Source organism: Columba livia, chromosome 1 (genome assembly GCF_036013475.1).
Source record: "Columba livia isolate bColLiv1 breed racing homer chromosome 1, bColLiv1.pat.W.v2, whole genome shotgun sequence".
Lineage (NCBI taxonomy): Eukaryota > Metazoa > Chordata > Aves > Columbiformes > Columbidae > Columba > Columba livia.
The window spans coordinates 201,089,755-201,114,651 of NC_088602.1; the positions used below are offsets into that span (position 1 = coordinate 201,089,755).

The window sequence follows — 24,897 nt, forward strand, 5'->3', positions numbered from 1 at the left end:
GGATGACCTGATGTCCCTGAGGCTAATTTGGGGCAGTCTGACCAATGTCCAGGTGTCCCAGTGTGGAACAGCAGGTCCAGCTGGCAGGGAAGCACCAGGAGATGGCAATCACAGCCTGGCTAGCATGGAGAAGGACAAAACCAACAACATGTCAGCTAATTTACAACTCATTTGCTACTTATTAAATGTGTCCTTTACACGCTGGGTTGTTGTTTTTCTTTTCCACTAAAAATCCACCTTCATCTGATGACACTGACAATTAGCATGGACACCTTTTTTCTAGTTTCCACAGCACAGCCTCAAAAGCAACTCTCCGGGGTCTGACATGTAAATCAATTAGTGTACAGTGGTGCAGCCTTCTCTAATTTCCTTCATCCCTGCCATAGCTTGATGGCCCATGGCACATTTAAAGACCTTGATTTGCTATTAGCTAAGTTCCTATCACGTAGGCAGATCCAGACAGAATTTATTTTCTATTTTTGTTTTTCTTTAATATCATGTAGTTGTTGCTGTTGTTACCCTGTGGATGGTTTCATCCTTTCCAATTCAAATAGCTGAATCCCTGATGAATGCTCCTTGCTTGTGTTTGTGTGCACATTTGTGTTGTCTGTTGCCTTTTCAGTCCAAAACATCTGTTCAATATATTTCCCTGTACTGCCCACATGGTGAAACAAGTCAATATCACAGTGGAATTGAAAATCAAACTCCTCAGCAGGAGCTAACCCTGCCTCTCAAATGATAACACATGCCACAGGTAGTACCCGTGATTTACAATACACCCAGGGACTCCGCGCACTTAATGAACATGCACTTGCAAATTGTTGCAAATAGTTAATATTTCCAACATGGGAATAAATTCTCCATGATTTGGGACCAGAACTGTTTACTGGGACACAGCTTGGGTCAGATTTCCAAGATTTGTGACTCTTAAGATAAAAATCTGGTAATATATACTCAAGCATGAGAAGAGCTTGGATGCCACCTTCCAACTGAAGATAAGGGCACTAGGAGTCTTCTGTGCTTTAAAAATCCCATTCTGTAACTTCTTGCACATCTAACTGCTCCATCTTAGTAAATGGCTTTTGGACCTTCTTTCCAGCCTCTGCAAGTGAACCTTCTTACACAAAGAAGACCTGAAAATGATGTGTAGGGGGTTTCAGAATAAAACCCTGTTCTCTGAAATCAGCCTCCCCATTCTTCATCACTCTTCAACACTTTGGCAGCTTACCGGGAAGATAACTAGGTTTGAGCTACCTTTTTCATCTCCTACATTCAGCTCAAATGGTTGACTTCAAATAAATAAATACAAAAAAGAACCAAAAAACAACCTTCCAGGAAGTCCAACGATCTCATCATAGAAGTGCCTTGAGCCAGACCTCCAAATAAGTAGAACATTCAAGTTGAGCCAACAACAGATCTGTTGTAATTGGCACCATCTTTATTAGTCAGCAAGGATGGGCAAGAGAACGCTCCCCTTGGTTCTACCAGTGAAAAAAATGATATCCGACAGACAGGATTTTACAGCTCTGATTCTCAATAGATAGGGGAAAATATAATTTTGGAAAACCTATTGAGCCTAGGGAGGTTACGCAGCTACAAATGATGCCCACCACGTATCTAGATATTAATGAAAACTAATACTGTGTTTTGCAGGTGAGACAGAAGCCTGCTCTTTCTATCTGTTCGGTTTTTAAATGCTTGTCCGTTTGGAAAATCTGTCAAATACATGAAAGAATTAGTACTTGTACTTGAACATACCAGAACTTGATCTTCTCAAAGAGAACAAAGACTTGTAAGTCTTGCAAGAAGATTGTAGGTCAGTGCTGGCACTAAACAAAAAATATCCACAAGGTAGATGAGCAAGAAGGAGCTAAACTGTAAAGAATTTTAAACAGATAGTATGTGTTTCTCTATTGAGGAAATAGCACTGAAAGGACTGAGAATGAAATGAATCCTCCACTACACACTGGCACTGCCTGTTTTCCAGCCCACTTTCTGAGCTTAGACTAGACAACATTCTTTTATAAAGCTCAATTTAAGCAAGACGAATCATACATCATGTTTTTCTCATGTTATATTCAACATGTGATAGATAGCATAAATAGTGACCTCAAGGATCGCCTATAGGGAACTCTGTAAAAAGGAGCCAGTTACTGACATGTCTTGTGTCAGGGATTTATACTTCCTTGCACGCAGCTCTGTATATATATTGCAGAGGCAATATACAATATATATGACACACGGTTCACTTGGACTCCATGACACAGCAATGGTTCAGCGGGAGCACAAGTAGTGATACAGCTGGCATATCAGTCTTCATTTTGAAAAGCTATGAAAAATTGAAAAGTATCTGTAATCTTCCTATCTATGTCAGGTTATCTGAGTCCCCTACCTTTAATATGCTGTGGGCTGCTTCCTCACAAAACTGCTCACGGGGCTGAAAAAGCAGCTACAGACAGTTTCTGAGCAATTGCTAAGCCCTTGCCTATGGAATTTATTTGCTGATCACAAATGTTTCCCGGTGGCTTTTACTGTAGTGCTCCATTTTTATCACAGACATTACAACTGCAGATAAAAAAAAAATGCTTGAAAAAATACCACAGCCTAGACTTTTATTCCATTATTATAAAGAGTAGATATTGCAACAATTCTCACTGAAGATCAAAAAAGTTCAATACTTGTTAAACTTTCTATGTCTATCCATTTCAGACAGCAGAATTTTCCCTTGTGTTAAGCAACTTACAAAGTTAGCTAGATTACTATTAAAGTTTTTAATTCATAACACAGGAGACTTTTGCAGATGCAGAAATCCCTCTCACATATATTGATATGTTGATATAAGACATGTTGAGCAACCTGGTCTAGTGGGAGGTATCCCTGCCCATGGCAGGAGGGTTGGAACTAGGTGATCTTCAAGGTCTCTTCCAACCCAAACCTTTCCATCATTCTATGATACAAATATCATTTCATCCAAACATGTTGCTTACAGCAACTAAAAGAAAACTCGGTTCCATCAACGTTTCACCTTCCCCACTTGCTTGCCTGGTCTTTACCCGACCATATCAAAAATATATCAGAAATCTTTGCTGAGATTAGATGTAATTTGAAAAGATGGGAGTTTGACATGATAAGAGAGCTTCTAATTATGCAGTTGTTTGCTATCATTAATAATAATTTGATATAATGGAGTAGAATTCTTTAGTTTCCAAGCTGATAAATGGTTGTCAGGAAAGAAGCAATTAGTATAATGTTAGTATAATGTACAGGATGAGTATCAGAGAGTATAGAAACAAGTGTAAAATAGTCTTTTGTAGCATTGAGGCCACTGTGAAAATGCATTCTGTTGAAAGCGTGCAGTAACAGCATGTGAGTAGGAACAATGTCCGAGTCACTGCACAAGAGTAACTTTACATAGAGATCTCAATGGAACTGCAAGAAGAAAAGCTCCCCTGCTGAACTGAACATGACTCTCAGCTAAATAATGAATCAGAGCATGTAGTCAAGCATCCTGCCAAAGCACATCTCATTCCCACATCTCTGCCTCTTCATGCCTGTCCTGGGTTTGGCTGGGATAGAGTTAATGTTCTTCATAGTAGCTGGTATAGTGCTGGGTTTTGGATTTAGTATGAGAATAATGTTGATAACACACTGATGTTTTAGTTGTTGCTGAGCAGTCAAGGAGCTTTTAGCTTCTCATCCTGGCCTGCCAATGGCAGGGCAAGGAGTGCACAAAAGGCTGGGAAGGGACACATCCAGGACAGGTGACCCCACCTGACCAAAGGGGCATTCGCTGCCATATCACTGAGGGAGAAAGAAGGAATGGGGGATGTTTGGAGTTACGGCATTTGTCTTCCTAAGTAACCATTATATGTGGTGGACCCCTGCTTTCCTGGAGATGGCGGAACACCAGCCTGCCCATGGGAAGTGCTGAGTGAATTCCTTACTTTGCTTTGCCTGTGTGTGCAGCTTTTGCTTTACTTATTAAACTGTCTTTATTTCGACTCATGAGTTTACTCACTTTTACTCTTCCTGTTCTCTCCCCCATCCCACCATAAGGGGAGTGAGCGAGTTGCTGTGTGGGGCTTAGTTGTTGGCTGGAGTTAAACCACAACATCCTTCCTACAAATTCTAATCCATGGCCAATAGTTGATACAGCTGTAGTTGTAGCTAAGACCACAGTGAAGACTTCTTTACAGAAGTATTTCATTTAAACAGCATAACCAAGAATTTTACTAATTTACGAGACTATCCAGAATATAACTAAGTAATGAAAAGAAAAAAAATATGTTTTTCAGGTTATAGCCTTAAATTTGAAGTTACTACAGTGTCTTTTCACTACACACTTATGTTTATACATGGGATTTTTGAAAGTTTTAGTACACAAAAGAAGACAGGACCACATTTAGATATGTTATCATCTTTTTACAAGGACTCGAAGCCCACAAAATGTGTCATGAGATGAAATGCTCTTCCTAGAATTGCCAAATTCCAGGGACTAGTCCTTTGGTACCCATTCCCCTTCATTGCTCACGGAATAAATGTCCTTAAGATGCTCTTCTGTGATTACTTCTCCTTGCCTATAGTCATTACAATGTATACAGGCTTTCAGGGAAAAAAGAAAACAATTAGTATAGTTGAGGGGCTGGGAGAGAAGGACTCTTGCTGACCCAGAGGAAGGTCTGGCTGGTCAGTAACGCTGGCAAAGGGAACACGGTTTGGAAATGCTGAGGAAGTACCTGGTGGAACCGCATGGTTTACACACGTCAGTATCTTCTGTGTCACTAAAAGCTGATTCTGTTTGAAATCTACCTGAAAATATTCACCCCTGGGATTTCCACTCAATCTACTTTTATCACCTTGGGAACAGGTAAACATGCTCCTCTAGCATTTTCTGTTCATCCACATTAATATTTTTAAAGACTTGGTTAAACATAAATATATCCTGACAACTCCAGAGTACATGTAAACCCTTAAAAAAAATAATAATAAAATAAAATATAAAGCCAGAACAAATGTCAAGGAGGACTGTTCACTGCCTGCTCAGCAACAGGAGCGTTACAGCTGCCCACTCCTGCATCATCCACCCAAACACAGCCAGAAAAAAAAAACAAACAAAATTATTGTTCCATGGTGCTTTGACTCAGACAAGGTACTTGGGGAATAGCCACTGAATTTAGCAGCAGAGACTGTCTGCTTAGTACTTCACACTGGACTGAGCATTAGTGACTCACTGCTGCTGCAACACAAACCAACTTGGAGACAGCAGAAAGAGAAGAAACCCGGCCATAGCCAGTGTGCAAGCAAAAATTGAAGCTGAAGGGTTATGTAAGGTTTTTTCTGTACATGAGAGCAAGACCAGAAGCATCATCGTGGTCTTTTTGGTTTTGGCAAGTGTTCCCTACCAGCTCTTTGGTGGGGGGCGAAAAAATCCTCTTCATAATGAAGGTGCAACCTGCTGAGATCTGTAACAGGTTCAGCCAGAGAAACACCTGAGAAAATACTCTTGAAACATAACCACGGGTAGATTTCAGGTTGGGTAACTTCAGGGAAAGAAATGCATCCTTTTCCTTAGCAGTGTCAGAGCTAGATGTGCTGAAGATGTTAATGGAAGAAACTAGAAGGGACCACCAGTGTCCCATCCACATGTGACCCACTGAACACTGTAGTGACCATGTAACCCCAGGAGAGGAACCTGTCTCCCCTAGCTCTTCACCAGCCTGGCCAAGGACATCCACCACCACACAGAAACATTTTCCTCGGTTACTATGAAGGAAATTAACTCTATTCCAGCTGAAAACAGGACAGATATGAGGTGGGAGAGATGTGGGAGTGAGATGTGCTTTTGCAGGATGCTTGACTACGTGCTCTGATTTATTATTTTTCTATGAGTGATGTTCAATAGGGCACAAATCAACGACTTTGTATCTTTGGTCTGGATATAATTCCAGAGTTCATTGAGTCAGGATTATACACTAAATAATTGAATAATTGAATTACTTTGTCACTTATTTTAACATCACATGAAAAATAGCAATATATGAACAATTAGATTTTCTATAATCATACCTGTCATATTTGCACAGAACAAAATGTATTGCCTAGGGGAAGTTTTAATTACAATCAAGTGGTGGGTGATTGAAGTTTTAATAAGAAATAGTGAATTGAAAATATATTAAATCCCCAAACAATTCTATTAAAAAAACCACTTTATCTCAGGGTGTACTGAACCTTAAAAAATGAAAAAACAAGAAATAACAACAGCAAACATTTTAATGGAAGGTATATATTTTCTCATAGCTAAACTAGACATCACCAAGCTTTGTCTGAATGTGCTATACTCTGTATTCACCTATAACAGTGGCTTCTAAATGATTTCCATTTGTGAGACAACTTCCAAATCAATACTGATGGTTTTTAACTATTTTGAAAAAGCGTATTAAATGAAAATTAATTGCTCTTGCAGTTATAATCCAATGCAAAGTGCTGAAACATACTTGTGGATTCATTCCACTCCCTCTGGAACTGAGGCTCTACATGGTGATTTTGTTTGATGAAGATCATGCCCATCTACTTGGAAGAGTAAACTGACTGGTTTTGTGTTTGTAAAATACCAGCAGAATTTTGTAAATACAGTGTGGAAGGTACCAAAGTCGTAATTTATAAAGGGCAAATCTAAAATAGCATTTTTCAAAAAATAGAAATTAAGATCCTAGAGCAAGACTAAGGAGAAGGTAGCCAGAAAACACTAACAGGAAAAACTTTATTTACTAACTTTGCTGGCATGAAAGGTTGAGGGAACATTAACGGAGACTTCTCTAGATAATGGTGTGACTTTTGAGCATTAGCAGAAGTGCAAGAACAGCTACTTAGACTCCAGATATCCAGATGCAGTGCTTAATTCAGAAGTGTCGTGCCTAGGACATGTTCTGACCTACTGCCATAGTTTTTAAGATGTCTTCCAATGTAAAGAAGGTGATCATGTTTAAATTTATACAAAGATCAATGGAAAGGGATTTTACCCTTATCTATCTGAGTGCTACAAAAACTAAGATCCAAGCCCTCCTTTGTTATTCTCCCTCCTGTTTCCATGAATCCTCTGTTCCTCACACAGTGACTCAGCACTGGTAGGATGAAGGAAGGACCAAGGGAGAATAGTGCATTTCCAATCAGTTCAACTTGTAATTAAGTAATCAGAGAAGTCTTTCAAGGGTGGGAGATAAATATAAGCCTTGTTAGACTGACAACAAATTTTATCTCAGATCCCTAATTTCCTAGACAGTCATTTGAGTTATGACATCTTCCCCCAAATGTATCAAAAGAGAAAACCTTACCAAACAAAACAAACCAACAAACCAACCAATCAAACAAAAAACCCACCAAAAAAAACCCACAATGAAACAAAACACACCAAACCAAACCCCACATCTCTGCAGCTACCCATCCTAAGTAGGAAATTTCCGTCTCTGATCTGAAAGAAACTGAGGTATCATCTCTCAACATCAACCCAACTGGCAATGCTCCAGACAAAGGATTTCAGCTGCATCTATGTAAGCCATCTTGTGCTTAGCACGTATATATCTGTCCTTCAGCTGTGTTCATCTCATGTCCATATGCCAAAGGTGAAATTTGGACTTAGGTGACTCTGTGTGTCCGATTCCATCAGGACAGTCTGGGCTGTTAAAATCAGGCATAGTTTGGAGACTTTTCAGTGTTTGGAGCTGCTGCAGCACGAATCCCCTTCCCTTTGAACACTAGGAACATACTTTCATAGAGAGACCACTGGGGATAAATTCCACCTCCACATAAGTCCATAAATCAAATCCAAATATACAGGATATCTGAGCCCTTTAGGAGTCTAGTTGATGAGCATCAGCCTGGATCTGCTAAGCAGCTGCATAGGAGGGAGTGAAAAATGTTCCTGGACTTTGAAGAAAACATATTTTCATCACATTGACACATCATAAAATGTGTCATCACCTTGTTTCTTGAAGCTTTCCTATCAAAGGCAATCTTTTGATTCAACAAAAAGATTAACATAAAAAACATGTAATGTACCTCAGCCTCTAATTATCAATAAACCCTTCTGCAGGTGGAGTTTATATTTGTATATCAGTAAATTCACAGTTAGATCACAGAAAGCTAGAAATTGCAATTTAGACCTTCAGGAAATAACACAAAACAGTTTATTACACCACTTTCGTTCAGCGTATCCTGCTTTGTGAGCTCTTCCACAGAGACTTACGGTGCAAGGCAATTGCTGAGATCCTGGGGAATTTTACCTTTTGTAATAACAAGCACATCAAAGGTCAATGTTGCAAAGCAAGCTGACAGGAGCTCCCTCAAGGAAAGTTTTAACATGGAAATTCCACTAGAAAGCCTGAAAGGTGTGATAAAGGTGGCAGGTAGACACCTTAAGCTGATAGAGGAGAAAAAACTTACAAAAGAAAGATGCCAGGTGAACATGCTGCCTGAATCTGCTTCATACTTTCATGAAGACAGAAATTCAGTATTTCTTCTTAACTAGCTCTGCAGCAGAGTGTTTCCAAGGATTCAAGCCCTGCTGATCTGATTCTTTCAAATCTTGCTTGGAAGACCCTCAGATTTACCTGCATTTTTTCCCAAAGGTCCCAATTAGCTGTGCGCCTGAAATGCTGGCACAGAGCCTGCTACCAACATGCTCGAGGAAAAACTCAAATATTCCAGGAAACAATTTCTTTCACTACTGAACCCATGCTATTATCCAGTCTGCCAGTGCATCTAAGGATACTGCAGCTATATAATAAGCATTATGGTCATGCTGGGGATGGCAGGCACAACACTCGGAAAACCAAATCCTTTATGGAAAAGGAAAAAAAATTAGGAAGACTGAAAGGAAAGACTTATCAACTACCCACTGTTGACTATTCGATTATTGAAATGTATGACCACCAACCAACCTGAATGTGGAGGGTTTATTGTTGTGCAAAGAACAACACTGCAATGAGTTTAAAATCATAAACTGATTCCCTTCCTCTAATTCAATAGGTCCTTATTGCTGCAAGAGTTCTACTGAAGTTGAAAGTTAGTCTGATGCATGGACATATTTCAACAGTCAAAACCGGCATTTTTAGATTTAATCTTTCTCTGGCTCCACAGTAACAGTTCATTGCATTCAGCAATAATGAAGAAAAAGGTGGAGAAAAATCTGGAGAAAATGGTAGTTTCATTCCAAGAACGTATTTCAATTTCTCACTAAGGGGGAAAAAAAGATTTAAGTACACTTCTCTTCCAAAAATACATCAAAATAATTAAAACATTTTTTATTTGGATAACACTTATTTAGATCTAAATTTACTTTATTTTTTTGATTTAAAATATTTTGTCTTTCTGATAGTGGCTTATTGTTGATTTTTCTTGTTGAGAAGTGCTTGTCTGAAAACCTACCACTACTTATGTACTTGCAGTATCTGAGCATTTTGTCATATCTTCTGATCTTAGACCTGGCAAAGAATGATGTCCGAAGTCAGAAATGTGGGAAATAATGTGCTGAAAGATGAATGCCTTTTCCTTTCCTACTGTTACCAGTCATGTTCTAGAAGAGGACTTGGAGGACAATAGAGGCACCCAAGATTATCCCTAAGCCTCTCCTCTCCCAAATACTTCTACAAAATGATTAATGGGATGGAAGTAGCTGCTATGAAACAGTTATGCAGTCTCTGTAAGATACTGTGCTAAGGAGAGACTAGAAAAACTGAGACTCTTTTTGGTAGACAAGAAGGCTGAGAGCTGATATGGCTGACGTTACACACCAAATGCCAAAACTGTTAGATAGCAAATGTGGCAATACTGGACCAGGAAGGACTCACTGCAATTACTCAGAGATCTCTTTAGAACAGATAGGAGAGAATAGTTTTTGATCCATACATAGTGAGGTCTGGGAAGCATTTCCTACAGGTGTCACAGAGGTAGGTCATGCAGGCAGGTGAGGATCGCAGTGAACTTATGGGTAAATTCAAAGGGAACAGGCAGAGATACCCTCTTCAAAATCTCGAATCCAAAACCTGTGAACAGTGAAGGATTACATGCATAGTGAACCATGGATATAGGCCGTTTGTATGTTTCCTTACCCAGCACCTTTCCATGCCAACACCAAGACAGAATATTGACTCCACAGGCTACCTCTACCAGCAGGGCATTTGCTGTGCTCTTATTCCGGAGGCTGCCCTCTGGTTTCACTAAAAAAATGAGGTCTTAGTATTTTGCTGAAGGAAAGAAAAATCTTTGTAGACCTTGAAACTGGTGATAAATGTAACTTGCAGCTTCAGCTAGCAGGGATCCACAATCGTTCCACTTTAATGAATAAATGTTATTCGTTCTCTCATACAGTTAAACAAAACCAAGTATCACCGACCCCATTCAATGCAGAGCAGAGCTGTGGTATATCTGTAATTCCTGCCTTCCACATACTTACTAACAGAGAAGGAAGGAAAAGGAGCAACAAGAAATACAAACATGTAACAAAGGCGAAGAAAAACAGAGGGCACGGCAGGTAATTATTTCTGCTGTTCCCTTATTAAAATCTATGCCTAGCCCCAAAACATCTATTTCCAACATTACACACTGATTGTTAAAGTGAACATCAGCATGAGCACACGGTACTGAAAGGGTAAGCCTGGAGACTCAAAACTCCTAGATAATTTTGTACACAACCATTAGGAAGGGTTCCATTTTAAATAATTTAGCTTTCTTTTAAAAAGTGTTTATATTGCTAATGAATTCTGTGTACTAAAACCAAAAAAGATGTCTTTGTTGCAACATTGGCTTTTAAGGCTGCTACAAGTATGGGAAACCATGTTCCCTAAAAGCCATAACTGGCTAAGGAAACCTGTGGAAACACTATATGTCAACTGCAATATGATATGAAAACATACTTTGTAGAAAACCTCATTATTTACTGTGCAATTTTTATACAAAGCAGACTAGGACACACAGGTTAAAATTATCTAATTCAAACACAATGTGTATTTATACCGTTGAATGTATCATCATTAGAAACAGAATCAGAAACTCATAGATTTCAGAGCATATTTAGAAAATAATGACGGTGTCTTGGACACAGGTACTCTGAAAAGTATTTGAGAGGTGAAGTGGGTGAACAATTCAACATGAGTTAGTGTGATGCTATAGCAACACAGCCTAATTGGAACTTTTAATATGGGAAATGAGGAAAATGAGAAGCAAAGGGTACAAAGCATTCTACTGACAAAAATAATGAAATTGTGCATACAGCCAGGTATCAATGCTCCCAAAGATACTGAAAGACAAGAGAAGATGTAGGAAATAGTCTTCAATTATCCTAGATGTGGCAAAAAGGGTTCAGAAAAGCAGAATCTAAGCCCGGAGAGTTGTGTGCCATACCCAACTACTGTACAACAGTTTATGGATAACTCGTATGTGCCAGTTTGGACCACAGAAAACCCCACTTATATCTGCTTCTTCACAGTAATGTTTAATAGAGCTTTCAACAAATAAGTAGAGTTTTCATGTCACAGAGGGTTTGAAAATTTTAATGTTCACTTTTGTTGTGGTTGAAAAAGTAAATTCAGTGGTTGCAGGCAAAATTAGGAGCCTTGGGAGGGTTGGATAAGCAGCATTAGAGTCATAATGCTCAAAAACTCCTATATTCTTCTTCAGTTACCTGTTTAGATAGGTAACATTCCATTACGCCAGATAAATTTGAGCAAATTAAACTACTAGTATACAATATTGTGATTTTGAAAAACGCCTGTTTTACCAGGGAAAATCATTCTCCTGTAAAATTTCCAACTAGCCATGGTGGAAAACAGTCTCACACCGATAAATGCATCAGCATGTTTCTTGGGCAGACAGTCTGAATGGAAGTCATCAGACCAAGAAATAAGCAAGAAAACAGTTCTCTTTGCCTTTCAGGCAGAAGCACATACAAGGAAAACAAAAATACCTGCAGGAGAAGCAGCTGCCTGAGGGCAAAGCTCAGCTAAGAAGGGTAGCAAAGCCCTGGAGACAAAAACTGGGACAAATCCAAGAAAAGTAACAACAAAGATTTGAGTTGCATTGTTTTGTTTTAAATCTGAGCTTCTGAAGCTGCAAAAGTAACTTTAGAATGAAAGGAAACCAAAAGAGCTCTCTGGAGCAAGATTTCACCTTTCACAGCTGTTCCACCCACCCCCAGCTCAGGGCAATGCTCGCTTTAATGACTCTATGCACCTGCAGAACATCTTTCACCCATGAATTTCAGTATCCATAAACCCAGACAAAGAAACCTGCTTGTAACAAACACACAGAAACCCCCCACAGGGATTTTAAAAAACAACAACAATGCAACCTCTGGAAAATTAGCCACGGCCGTTTATTTTGTAAGGGAATTTTCTCAAATGAATAAATAAAGGGGAGTGAATAGGAAAGCACTCTTACAGCTATCAGTGCTCCTTATTTTTTCTCCATGCCAAATGCAAAAGCAACAAAGAAGCTGTGCTATTAATGACAATCTGCTCTGTAAAGAGAGAGAAAAGTCAAATTGTGAAGCCGATCATCCAATAATATTATTTGCCACAAGCTCTTTTGAGCTTTCATCACCCCAGCCACACTTATAAGCTCTAACTGCGATCCACTGTGCTGGCAGGACCGACATTCAGCAGGTGTCTCTCTAAGCTAACGCACTAGATGCCATTCCAGCATTCTGTACAGTGCCCGTCCACAAAAATCCAAATGATGACTCATGGCTCTCTATGAGGGCAGGAGAAGTGGGAGGAATGACCCCCTCTTATCTGTCAACAAGAAAACAAGATCTGCAGAAGGCAAATCAAGTACACTGTGAAAGAAAAAACATGGAAACAGGTGATATTTGTAAGAACTTTCATTGCAAGCCCTCTGATTTATTTTTCCAGATTTTTATGATGCCTTGCAAGGTATGTGAGTTACATGAATCTGTCCTCTGAGGCATAACGTTGCATTTATACAACCTGGATTTTGCTTAATAAAATAAGACTCGAGGCAAGACAAGTAAAAACAAATTCAAACATCTGACATGTGGACAAGCTGACAAATGTTTGACTTCATAAGTGTCACGTCTCGCTAGATGTCATTCCAAAGCACATTTGCCTCAGCAACTACAACTGACTTTCAAAACAGGCTATATTTACATCAGGAGATGTTCATACAGGCCAGTGGACTCAGTAGAGTAGCCTAAAAAAGCACAAGTAAAACATTTTTCCTAGTGTGCAGATTTTCCATTGAAGCCAGTTTTAAAAGTGCAGTGTCTGCCTTTAACTTACCTGCAAAGTTTCTGCCATACCTGAAGGAGCTATTTCTGCTATTTGGACCAGCTCTAGTCATGGACTGAAATGTAAATCTAATGCTGTAAAAAGGAGATGACAATGTCTGTTCTGAATACTTGCAGGAAGCATCCAGAAATAAAATTCAGAAATTTTCCACTTCGGTGAATTAGTCAGTATGTAGAGAATTGATGGAGATATAAAAAGTAAACATATAAATAGACCTACAGTCCTAACTCTGTAAAATTCTACCCAACACATAATGGAAAAGACTTAAAGAACCAAGACGTACTGTCATGTAATAACATAGGGTATGCATGATCTTATACAGAGAAAAGATTCTTTTATTTGTAGTTTTCCAAAACATCAGTATTTTTCTGGTATGATACTGGCACAATTAAAGCCATTTAGTTTGTGGTGCTGGTACACTCTTTCTGTAATCTTTTCACTTAATATCGTTTCCTATAGCCCAAGAGACACCTCCAGCTTGAAGTGACAAGTTGAAATAAAAGAATAAAATATTCTGCAATATTACAAAAAAGACACAACCACAGCCTAGCAATTCCAAGGGGAAAATGAACATGTTAGAGTGAAAATAACACATAACCTGTGTATATTACACAAAAACATGTGTAGACAAACTGTGTTCATCTGTTTGACCAGTAATTTCCTCTAGTTAATCTGCTCTTTTCCATCCACGTAGAAGTCAGACCTGAAATTATTTTGGTAAACAACTGAGCACACTAAGTCCACTGCCAGCTTCCTTATGATGGCCGACTACTTATATAACAACTAATAAAAAATACGAATAAAATATGGGGAAGTGTGGCTCGGTGGAAGACTAAACACAATTCAAGCTATTTTCTTTCTCTGAATTTCTCCAACTTGGGCCTTTTTCAATACAATTTTCCAACACTGTCTATAACTGATAACTGGCAAGTGAGTCAAAGGGTAGAAACATCTGAAAATTAAAAAAAAAAAAAAGTGAAAATAGCAGCAAATATATCAAGACATGAGGGATGCTTCTCTTGTGCACTGAAATGAATTTCACAGAATCACAGAATATTAGGGATTGGAAGGGACTTTGAAAGCTCATCCAGTCCAATCCCCCTGCCAGAGCAGGAACACCCAGATGAGGTTACACAGGAATGTGTCCAGGTGGGTTTTGAATGTCTCCAGAGTAGGAGACTCCACAACCTCCCTGGGCAGCCTGTTCCAGTATTCTGATACCCTCACTGAGAAGAAGTTACTTCTCAAATTTAAGTGGAACCTTTTGTGTTCCAGTTTGTACCCATTACCCCTTGTCCTATCACTGGTTGTCACCGAGAAGAGCCTGGCTCCATCCTCCTGACACTCACCCTTTATATATTTGTAAACGCTAAAAAGGTCACCCCTCAGTCTCCTCTTCTGCAAGCTAAAGAGACCTAGCTTCCTCAGCCTTTCCTCATAAGGGAGATGCTCCACTCCCTTCATCATCTTCGTTGCCCTGAGCCTGTGAGGTTTGAAATGAGTTCTCAACAAGGCTCACCTTCTTAAAATCAGCTAGGAAAGAGAGGAAGGGAAAGACATTTTATCTTGATGAACCTACTGATGCTACCACAACTCAACAGTAAAACCTCTCCCTTTCTCTGCCCATTCTCTGGTTCATCACCCCTGTGCATAAGGAACTAATAGGAAACATCAGGTGCATTCATCAACTCAAGACCTAGTTCATCAGTGTCCTCTAGTAACAAAATCACAATCTTTACCATGTCATCATTTTCAAAACAATGAGGGAAGTCAGAATCACAGATTGTCTTTGGCATCCAAACTACACCTCTGGAGAATGACCACATTTTCAGGTTAAAGGCCAAGGACTCTGGCCTTCACAGCCTGAGACTAAGAATAAATGTATTTAACATATTTGAAGGCATAACAAAGGTGCAGGGCAATTGTTAACATCAAAATGTTATTTTTGCACGGTTTATACTATGAATTGGAGGACTTCAGCTGCGTGATGAGAGAACTTAAGTGGGAAGCAAAAGAACTGAGTTGCAGATCCTTCTCCCTGGTCAGATATTTTGTCTATTTATCTTTTAGATTAGAAGATAACTGGAAAAATATTTATTTCTGGTATGCTCATTGGAATATAGTTTAGACGAATTTCAATACACCCATCTGGCTGTGTCCATATCAAGATATGTATCCATATGTACACACAGATATTTTCATCTCAGAGACCTAACCTAAGCCCTCACGGAGTGATTAGCTCTAACCTTTAGATTACCGTGCAAAAGCGGTGGACTCCACTATCATGTGCGACTTTTTAGGTTTATTCAGAATTTCTAGGGGAGCTTAGGAGACCGGTGGCTGAGTTGCAATGGAGCCCAAAGCGAGAGATGCTGCCTAGTGCATGTTTTGCTACATGAGTGAATAACTTCCATTTATCTATAGAGTACTATGAAGAGTGGAAAGATATCTTGTTAGTATAGGCAATTTAAGATTAGCAGACCAGAAAGTAGCTGTCCTAGAGTGTTTTCAAGGATGTCAGGTGGGTTTTAAGCATCTAATTAAAACTCAGGCTAGACTTTTGGATGCCTTCCAACAAACAGTAGTATCAAGCACAGCTACAAAATTTATTTTAGTATTATAGGTATTTCAGCCTCCAGAAAAATTCCCAATCCTATTTAAAGTGCACAGCCTCTCTGCCCAGGAATCTTAAAATATGCTACAACACATGTTAATTTAAGCTTCCCAGTTGTATTGTGAGACACTGAAGCCTTATTTGAGGTGGACAGGGCAATACTAAGGGATCTGGACACACTTACACAGCTGTGTTGAAATTGCATCTAAACTAGCAGATAAACATTCGCAGCTCCTCATTCCCAGACACAGTTGTGCACCTTGGACATTTCCCAGCAGCGCGTAGAGGGAACTTGTCTCCTAGCACACGATCTGTGCCTCAGTTTCCATGGAAACTGAGTTGCCTCAGTTTTCAGAAGGAACCAAGGCATAAAGACTGGAATGAAGATATGATGCCTCTGGCTGAGATGTCTGAAGAAATCTGGACAATAAGGTGCAAATCTGCATTTAACTCTCTCTACACACAGCCCAAGAAGCCAAAGGTATTGACTAGTACCTTCCCATGAATGGCCTTCCTCTAAGAGTTTAATAGCTGAAGGCAACAACAAATAACCCCACAGCAAAACAGAGAAATATTAAGCAGGAATTTGGCAGTGAAAATATGGAAATCTCTTATTCTCAAGGGAAATGTATTTTATTAGAACTTGAGCATTTACTTTACACAAACGGTTGTTACCTTAGAATATGGGCAGTAATAGAAGAAAAGTTCATTAATAAACACACTCTGAATGTACAACATAGTTTTGACAATAAGGTACTGACACCAAGGCTTTCCAGAAAGAGATAATTCATTATAGAAAAGCAGATTTGCAGGAGAATTTGTAGAATTCTTCATTTTGGATAGAAGAGGACCAGCAGGATTCATCTTGAAGTATTATGCAAACAAGTAACCAACAGTTAAATAATTTGGGAATTCAGAAAGGGATAGTATTTAAGCAAGAAATAGAACATTTTGATCCTATTTTCAAAATTGCAAAGAGTGTTGGTAGGTGTTCTTTATTTACCATTTTCTCTCTCAACTTTAATTTCCTCTTACCTAAGAGAGCCAAACTTGCTTACTCCTTTCAATTAACACATAACAACAAAAATGAGCAAGAGGGCAAAACTGCAGATTTTCCTGCTGTAGAGGATTGAGGATGTTCCTGATATGTAATGAGTTCCAGGTCGCTCACACAGGCAGAGGAAGGCCCAGGGCTGCACAACTCCTGACTCCACACCATGCAGCGGTGAGGCCTTTGGCTCAGTGTGCAGCACGGGATGAAATGTCACTTCAAGATATGTCACACTTCATTTCTCTCATGACACAATCATGAATACAGAACAAACCACAGAGCAGCTTTTTGCAAAGCAAATTTTCATTGTAAACCTATCCTGCGGCAACTATGAGCAAAACTCCGTTTTTTCATCCTAACTTTTTCCTGTATGGCCACAATTTTCTGGTAGTAGCTATCTAGGAAAGCTCTCTGAGTTCAAATCAGGACTTTCCCCTTTCTCCCTTCACAGCTAGGTACCTATTTCAACCACCTTTTTTAAGCTGCTCCCAGGCATAAATTCATACACATGAAAAAATAAGAATAGATTTTTTTCCTTACAGTGGGACAAGTCATCTTCGTCCAGATTGTTGTTATAATCTTTTCTCATACAAAACAGAAATGAAATCGCAAAGCTTTTCCAAATTACTCAAGCTTTTTCTATGTACTGCACAGAACCACTAAGCAATTTTACCTTGAAGTCATAGCTAGAGAGTTTTCCAGCAGAAAGGTGCATGAAGAGATAAATAATTTGGAATGCAGGAGTTATTTCTCATTTAAAGGTGCACTTGCAGCTCAAGGGAAGCCAGCTTATTATTATAAAAGTCAACACTAATATTTGCTTATTACAACCTTGCCCAAAGATTGTTTGTGTAGCCAGCCTAGAGAAAATCATGGCATCCCTGGGGTATGCTTGTCTCTGAACAATGACACTGTTGATGTCATTCACTGGCACCTTCCTCATGGCATCACTGGAGGATGTATGATCCTCTTGCATCATACTCTTTTCAGGATTCAGGTCTTAATTAACAATGTGAGTCATATTAGCCCCAACGATAAAACCCTCTGCGCAATCATTAGTAACAGTTCCATCCAACTCCACTCCTCATTTCAGTGAGAATGTGACCCAGCAGATTTAAGACTTACATTTCACCTAAATAATTCAGCTTCACTACATAAAGTTTACAAAATGGCAGTATAAAGATAGTTATTGAAAAAAAACAAAGAAGAAAGAGAAATACATATGGAAACTGAAGAAATTCTCTTAGCAGAAAGTAATAGTGCAGATGTCTGAGATAGTGTCTCCTGCATATAAAGATAATCTAGAGGAAGGTTTAAAATCAGAAGTCATTGGAAGCTCTGATATAAATCGGGTTAACTAGAAATAGAAAAGCCAGTATAAATATCTGAGCTGTTAGGAGTTTTTAAGGTCAGGTGATAGCCGAAGAAAAAGCAACATGAAGTGATCCAAAATTAATAAGCATGTAGAAAATGAGTCAGCAAAGAGATCTGACTAGGACTGAGATTAATAAAAGGGTATTTTTTCCCTTAAGTAATGCTTTTTAAGACTTTTCCTCTCTTCTTTTTTTTCTAGTCCAACTAAGCCCCTGGATACATGAATACACATCAGAAATACAGCAGAATCCCCAGACCAGTTAACACTGATAATAGTTGAGAAAAACATCTGAATCAGAAATCAGAAGCTAAACCAAACAATGAAAATAATATTTAAAACCTTTATCAACATTGAGTCATTTTTACTAATTCGAGAGGTTATACTCATTTTTAATGCATTGGCTTTGGTTGTGTCTGGCATTTGATACAAAAGGAAAAGTAAGTTTTCTCAGGAACAATCTATGGCCAACGGCCCCTAGAAAGCTGTTCTGAAGAAAGCGCTTCGGATAATTGTTTATTTTTTAAATGTATGTAGACATTAAAAAAAGAAAAAAAAAAGTAAAAGAACAAATTAGTATATATAGAGAGAACATAAATATCACTTGCTCACTTGCTTAAAAAAAGCACAGAGCACAGTAGATTACCAAGTATCTATATTTATTTTTATGTATAAATATTAAGAGATGTATATATACACACACATATATATATATATTTAGCACACTAAAAGTATATGAAGTTGACAGAACATTTTGACAAGACAAACATCTGAAACCTGACAACCTCCTTAAGCCACCTCTACCCTTCTTGAACTGGAGTGGGGGAATGTTTCAACAGGTCATTTCAACTATTTTTGCTACAAAAATGATCTTACTTATGTGTTGTAAGTGTGTAATTAGTGTTTGTAAATTCTGGTGATTCCCTGGCAATTAAAAAAAAAAAAGTAATTAAAAGAAAAATTAGAGATATCCCAACACTAAAGAGAAGCATCATTGATCAGTATTTAAAGGATGACAAATCAAATTCAGCTGAGTGAAGTGTGTGGGGGAAGCTAAGCTATTTCCATCTCTTTGGGGATGAATTGCACTCTGCATGAAGTGGCAAGATTGATAAAGGTGTCATGCAGGAGTCTTGCTGATACGCATTCCAAAATGATGGCATGCAGCTAAAAATAGTAATTATTGTACATCCACTGCAAAACTAACAGTAATGGCAACCCCAAGGTCTAAAGACACCATGAGTCACATCCACCAAAATATTAAAATGGGTATTTGAAGTCATGAGTCTTTATCCACTAATACATCTGCAGGACTTTTTATTTGCCTTCAAGATGCACCAGCCTGATCATTTGAAATTATCTGAAAAATTTCTGAAGACTAAAAAGTTTCTTAAAAAAAAAGAAAAAAAGAAAGGAGAGAGAAACTGGCCTGAAGGAACATCCTTTCCCTAATTTAATCTTCTTTTACATCAGGGAACTGAATTGTATTACCCTGTTCAAAAAATGGCCATAGTCTTGCCTAAAATGAGGTAGGCACCTTTCTTCTTCTACATTCTGAGAGAAACTGGTCTGGGATCTAATTAAGCACAGGATGCTTACTTAATTATCTTAAAGTTTTAAGATCAAACCACCGTAGAAACACACAAACCCCTACATTAACCTTAAACCTCAAGAAAATATAAGATATGGCTGTCATAACTTCGAAACACATGACTTATGAGGGTTGATGGGAAAATGGTGCAAAACTGGTATGTTCGCAAAGGTCTGCAAATGACTTATAATTTGTTGCCACAATGCAAAGTCAACAGAGTGCTACATAAACTCATGCCCACTGAGTTAAAAGAGGAAAACAAAGAAAACTCATATCTATTTACACTCAGTAGACTGAAACAAAGAAGCTTTGACCCAGGTAAGATTGATGTACGTGGCAGGGAAGCTCTGGAACTGAAGGAGTGAACTCCTCCTAAGACCAAAGGTGGGAAAATGGGTCCCTCCTGTGGGGGCGATGCACAGACACCTGACTACACAACATCTCATTGCCTACGAGGACAGTATTCAGGATAGTGTGCAGCAGAAGTTATACTCTTGGTCTGATTCTTCAGCTGTGCGGAACTGTGCTGACAAAAGGACTGCTTGGGTGGGACTCATCTCCCCCAGCTTTGCAAACCTACAGTATAGACCTTTACACTGAGGCTCCTCTGACAGAGAAAGAAGTCAGTACTTTGGGGTTGTAGTTCATCCCATTTTAAAGTCATATTCAGAAAGTGTCAGGTCAATCCTGACTGAGAAATGTCCATTTTGTTCTATTGAACAAAAAGGGAGCCTAGGACGACCAGCTGAGTAGATGTCTACAGTAATGTGAATTAACCTCTTTTTCTTCTCTCTTTCACTTTAAAAAAACTTTCACTTGTCCAAATTAATCTGCAAGTCTGTGTGGATATATATTTGCTCCGGGAATCCCGGTCAACTGTTCCATCCTTTTAAGCCTATTTCTAATAGCTCTATTATGTAAAAAGCTTGTTTATTAATTCATCCGGACCCTCCTTTCATGTCTTGGGTCAGTACCTTCTGAAAAGCACTCTACACTCTGACACAACTCAGAGCAATGTGAGTTGGAATTATAAGAAGCAATTACCCAGGTTTGGGTTTTATAAAACAGAACAGTATTGCTGGCAAAAAGCACTTTAAAGAAATAGCTACTCCTTATTCAAAGCATAAAGAACCATGATGTTACAATGCAGCATGGTGCTCACAATAATAGTTCAGAATTATCTTTGCTGATACGAAACATGATTGAAATACTGATTAAATTAACAAGTCAGAAATAGAATATTTATGGAAATTAATCTGATTCACACATGGCTACATTTGTTGAAGAAGAATTAGTTGCTACCATGAAAAAAGACTGAGTAACTGAAAAGATGGAGACCAAATAGCAACAGATGTAGTTAGCAATAATACTAAAATGAACATCACAACTTCAAAGATACCATTAGTTTAAAATCACATTTTAAAAAACTCTACTTCTTGTTTCCACAAGATCACTAGTGACTGTAGAGTACAGTGATCTTCAAGTCATGAGAACTCATGTGCGTCACTTAAAGGAATATTTTCCAATCTATTTATAACTTGATTTGTTACTTGGCTATGGTTCCTAATCTGTCTGTCAATATTATAAGCATCTGCCCTATGCCAAAGAACTAATGAGTTCATTTTCTACCATGATGTCAGGAGCCATCCATCTACATGTCATGTCCTGTACACATCAGGCTGACGCTACCCGTAAGTGTATAGGCAGCAAAAGCAACAAAAACCATGTTTCAACAATGAATAAAGATTATTTTTTAAAAGCTAAATAGAAAATAGGAAATATAACCCATTAGTACTCACCACCAGGGCTTTAGACCTATTACTCAGAAGTTTTTCGATGTCTCTGGCTGCAATTTCCACTAGCTGACGAGGGTTGTTGGCTTCTACAGTATACAAGTGATTGTTTCTGGAATAAATCTGCAAGAAGAAAAAATTGAAATAAATCAAAACGGCAAAAGACATACAAAGTAAGCAAAGTGACTTGTCAGAATAGGCATCAAGATGTCCTCTCTTCTTACTGGAGAGCTTGAGAAAAGCTATTGCTAGGAAAATCTAAACATGTTGCAGGAAAGAAATGAAGAAACACTTCACTTTTTTGACTGGGAAGCAGAAGGTGCCACTAAAAATAGTTTAATAAATCTTAAAACCAGATTGTTTCTAGTGATGGACTATTCAACTGCTACGTGGTCAAGGAATCTAATTTCCATACAATGCTGAGGGAAAAGTAAAATGAAGATGCCTTGAAATGACTGAGGTTGAAATCAAATAATTATTGCCGAATTTACTTCTTCCTTGAACACTAAACAACAAACATGCCATTTGAAGTAAGTCACTTAAGTTATGCTAATGTAATCAATTTAGTCCCTTATCTATTTATTCATATTATAGTGTTAGTATTTATGAGGAAGGAAGAGGAAAAGGAAGAAAAAATAAAAGAGGGAAAAAAGAGGGAATGGGAAAAAAGGAAGGAGAAAAGATGAGATATAAAGGGAAAGGAACTATAATCATGTTTCTCCTCTATTGTGAATAAAGGTTATCTCTGGTGAGGGAACATTAACTGTTTCCAAGGCAGAATATGTATATAAAGGAGATAATTTGATTTGTTAAACAAAGCCACTACAATGAAATGCACGCAACCACAAGATGTAAAGAAAGAAAAGAGTAGCAAGAAATCCACTTGCCTATCTCTGTTCTACTAGAACTAGGTAAAGAAAAAATACATTATTTGGGGGAAAAAAGAAAGAAAAGAAAAAAGGTGGATACCTTATGGCTAGATGGGCAAATGGAGAAAAATAATGTAGCACCAACCACATCTCTGAGGGAGCGATTCCCACCAGGTTTCTCGGGTTAAAGCTCTGGAGACCTTGAAGAAACTCCCCAAAATACATCTCTGATGCTTGGAAGGGTATTTATCACAAATTAAGTTCTGACAACTACAGTTGTAGCTGCAAATTTTTATCATGCATATCTCATAAACTGTCATATGTTTTCATCACTTTTGAATTTCACAACACTAATGCTGGGTTTGTGGGGTTTTTTTTCATCAGAAGTACAGTCTTTCCTTTCCACCAGTAACTGAGTAATTAGAATATTCTTTAACTCTTCCTATAGTAGCAACTATTTTAAAAAATCAGTGCATCATGAGCAGAAAGCCACTACAAAAGAAGACCATTTCTAATGGGCTCAGATTATTGTTTGGATATTTTTGAAGTGTTTGCCTTCAAAATTGTCGCACAAGGTTTAACCCAAAATATCTTTCTTTTAATTTATTTTTTTTTTTTGAGGACTTATCTTAATAGTAGAAATTCTCCATAGGTCAATTATTAATCAACAAAATTGGAAATAAAGACATTTTGTCCTGCAATTGATCACTATGGAATTTCTTACATTGTTCTTCGAAACACATTACATTTGTACATTCAGCAGTGGCATTTGGAGCTCAATTGACTATAGTGACCAGAAGAGCCTTAGAGTCCTACAGGCAAGGCAAGAGTAGAAATCAGTTTTATACATCCAGATGGTCTGAATAATGGAAGTTTCAGAGGAGCATCTAAGTTGGAGTGACCTCCAAATCTGGCAAAACTCTGCAGTTTTCCCATCATCAGCAAATATTCACCCTGATCACGTAAGGAACAGGCACTGGAACGTGGGTGGTACCAGGTGTTCATGTCTTATTTGAAATGTAGTGCCAGATTCTTTAAACTTCATTTGTGACTATGTGAAGAAAAGTTATTGAACTTATAGAAGAATGGTCACAAGATTTTGCAAATAGGCTAGAAAAATGTAAAATAAATTTCATGGAAATTTTTAAATAATAATTTACAAAATAATTTTAAAGCATTCATGTATTTTACTTGTAAAAATGTTTTGATTTGTTCATTTTTTTACTGGCTTTTCTTTTTGCAGGTTTCTTCATGCAATTGCTTTTTATCTGCTCAGTGGTGAAAGCAATTAGAAAATATAAATATAATCCCTTTTCATTTTGGAATTTCAGTTAGGCAAAAACATCATAAAATTTGAAGCAAGCAGTAGAACATTGCAAAAATGGCATTTCATTGTAATTACATTTTTCAGTCAGCATTACAAACAAACATTAAGAAGGCCACAAGCAAAGAAAACACACAGTTGGGGCACAGGCAACTCAAGTATTGCAGGTTTGGAGCAGACCAATGATCTTGGTGACGTGGAGGCTGTGCTGACCAGCTACATAAGTGCAAAGACTATATTGCTGATTTTGTGATATCTTTAAGCACTTAGTGAAACACATTTGCTGACAGGCTGTGATCTAACAGCCTCAGCAGAAGTTAAGGTGATGGTGCACTGCAGCCACACAACCATGATTTTGCTCCCCACCAACCAGAAACACGTAAAAATAATATGCTGGACTTAATATTTCAATATAAAACAAAGACACAGCAAGTCATACCGATGAGGATTTGAGAATCTGGATGGAAAATTTGCACTTTTAATTCCTGTATCTAATTCATTCTTATAGCAAACACATGATCCTATAAACCCCAATTTGAAAGCACACAATTTTTTCCTACATCTCATTCCTATAGAGAAGTTGCTCCAAGCTTGAATGGTTTGAAAGCTACACACTATCAAAGCGTGGTCTAGTGAGTTGTCGAGGTTTGATTGTGGGGTGACAATAAAACCGTGGCAGATGCATCTTTAATCCCCTCTCCCCTCAGTTCCCTCACATCACCACCACAAGAGACAGTCCTATCCATACTTCAACTTAAAACCTTTATAACAAGAATTGTGGGTCCTACCACTGAGAAAGCCTGACTCCAAGGCTGGCTTCACAAGCTGTTATGTGTCTGTGATTCAAGTAAATAAATAAATAGATAGATAGATAGATAGATAGACAGATAAATCAATGAATGAATAATCAACCCATCCACCCCAAAGAAACCCACTGGGTTTTGCACAACATCCCACATAGAGCTGAGTCGGTGACTCTTTG

At 38.3% G+C, this 24,897-nt stretch overlaps 1 protein-coding gene across 12 annotated transcripts in view; it reads right to left on the minus strand.

Moving 5' to 3' along the window:
* CACNA2D1 (calcium voltage-gated channel auxiliary subunit alpha2delta 1) overlaps positions 1–24,897 on the minus strand; it is a 394,769-nt gene that overhangs the window by 298,623 nt on the left and 71,249 nt on the right. For all 12 annotated transcript variants that reach the window (XM_065049199.1, XM_065049200.1, XM_065049198.1 and 9 more), the window contains exon 3: positions 21,729–21,845. In XM_065049199.1, coding sequence (XP_064905271.1) covers positions 21,729–21,845 — 117 coding nt within the window. The remainder of the gene's footprint in view (positions 1–21,728; positions 21,846–24,897) is intronic.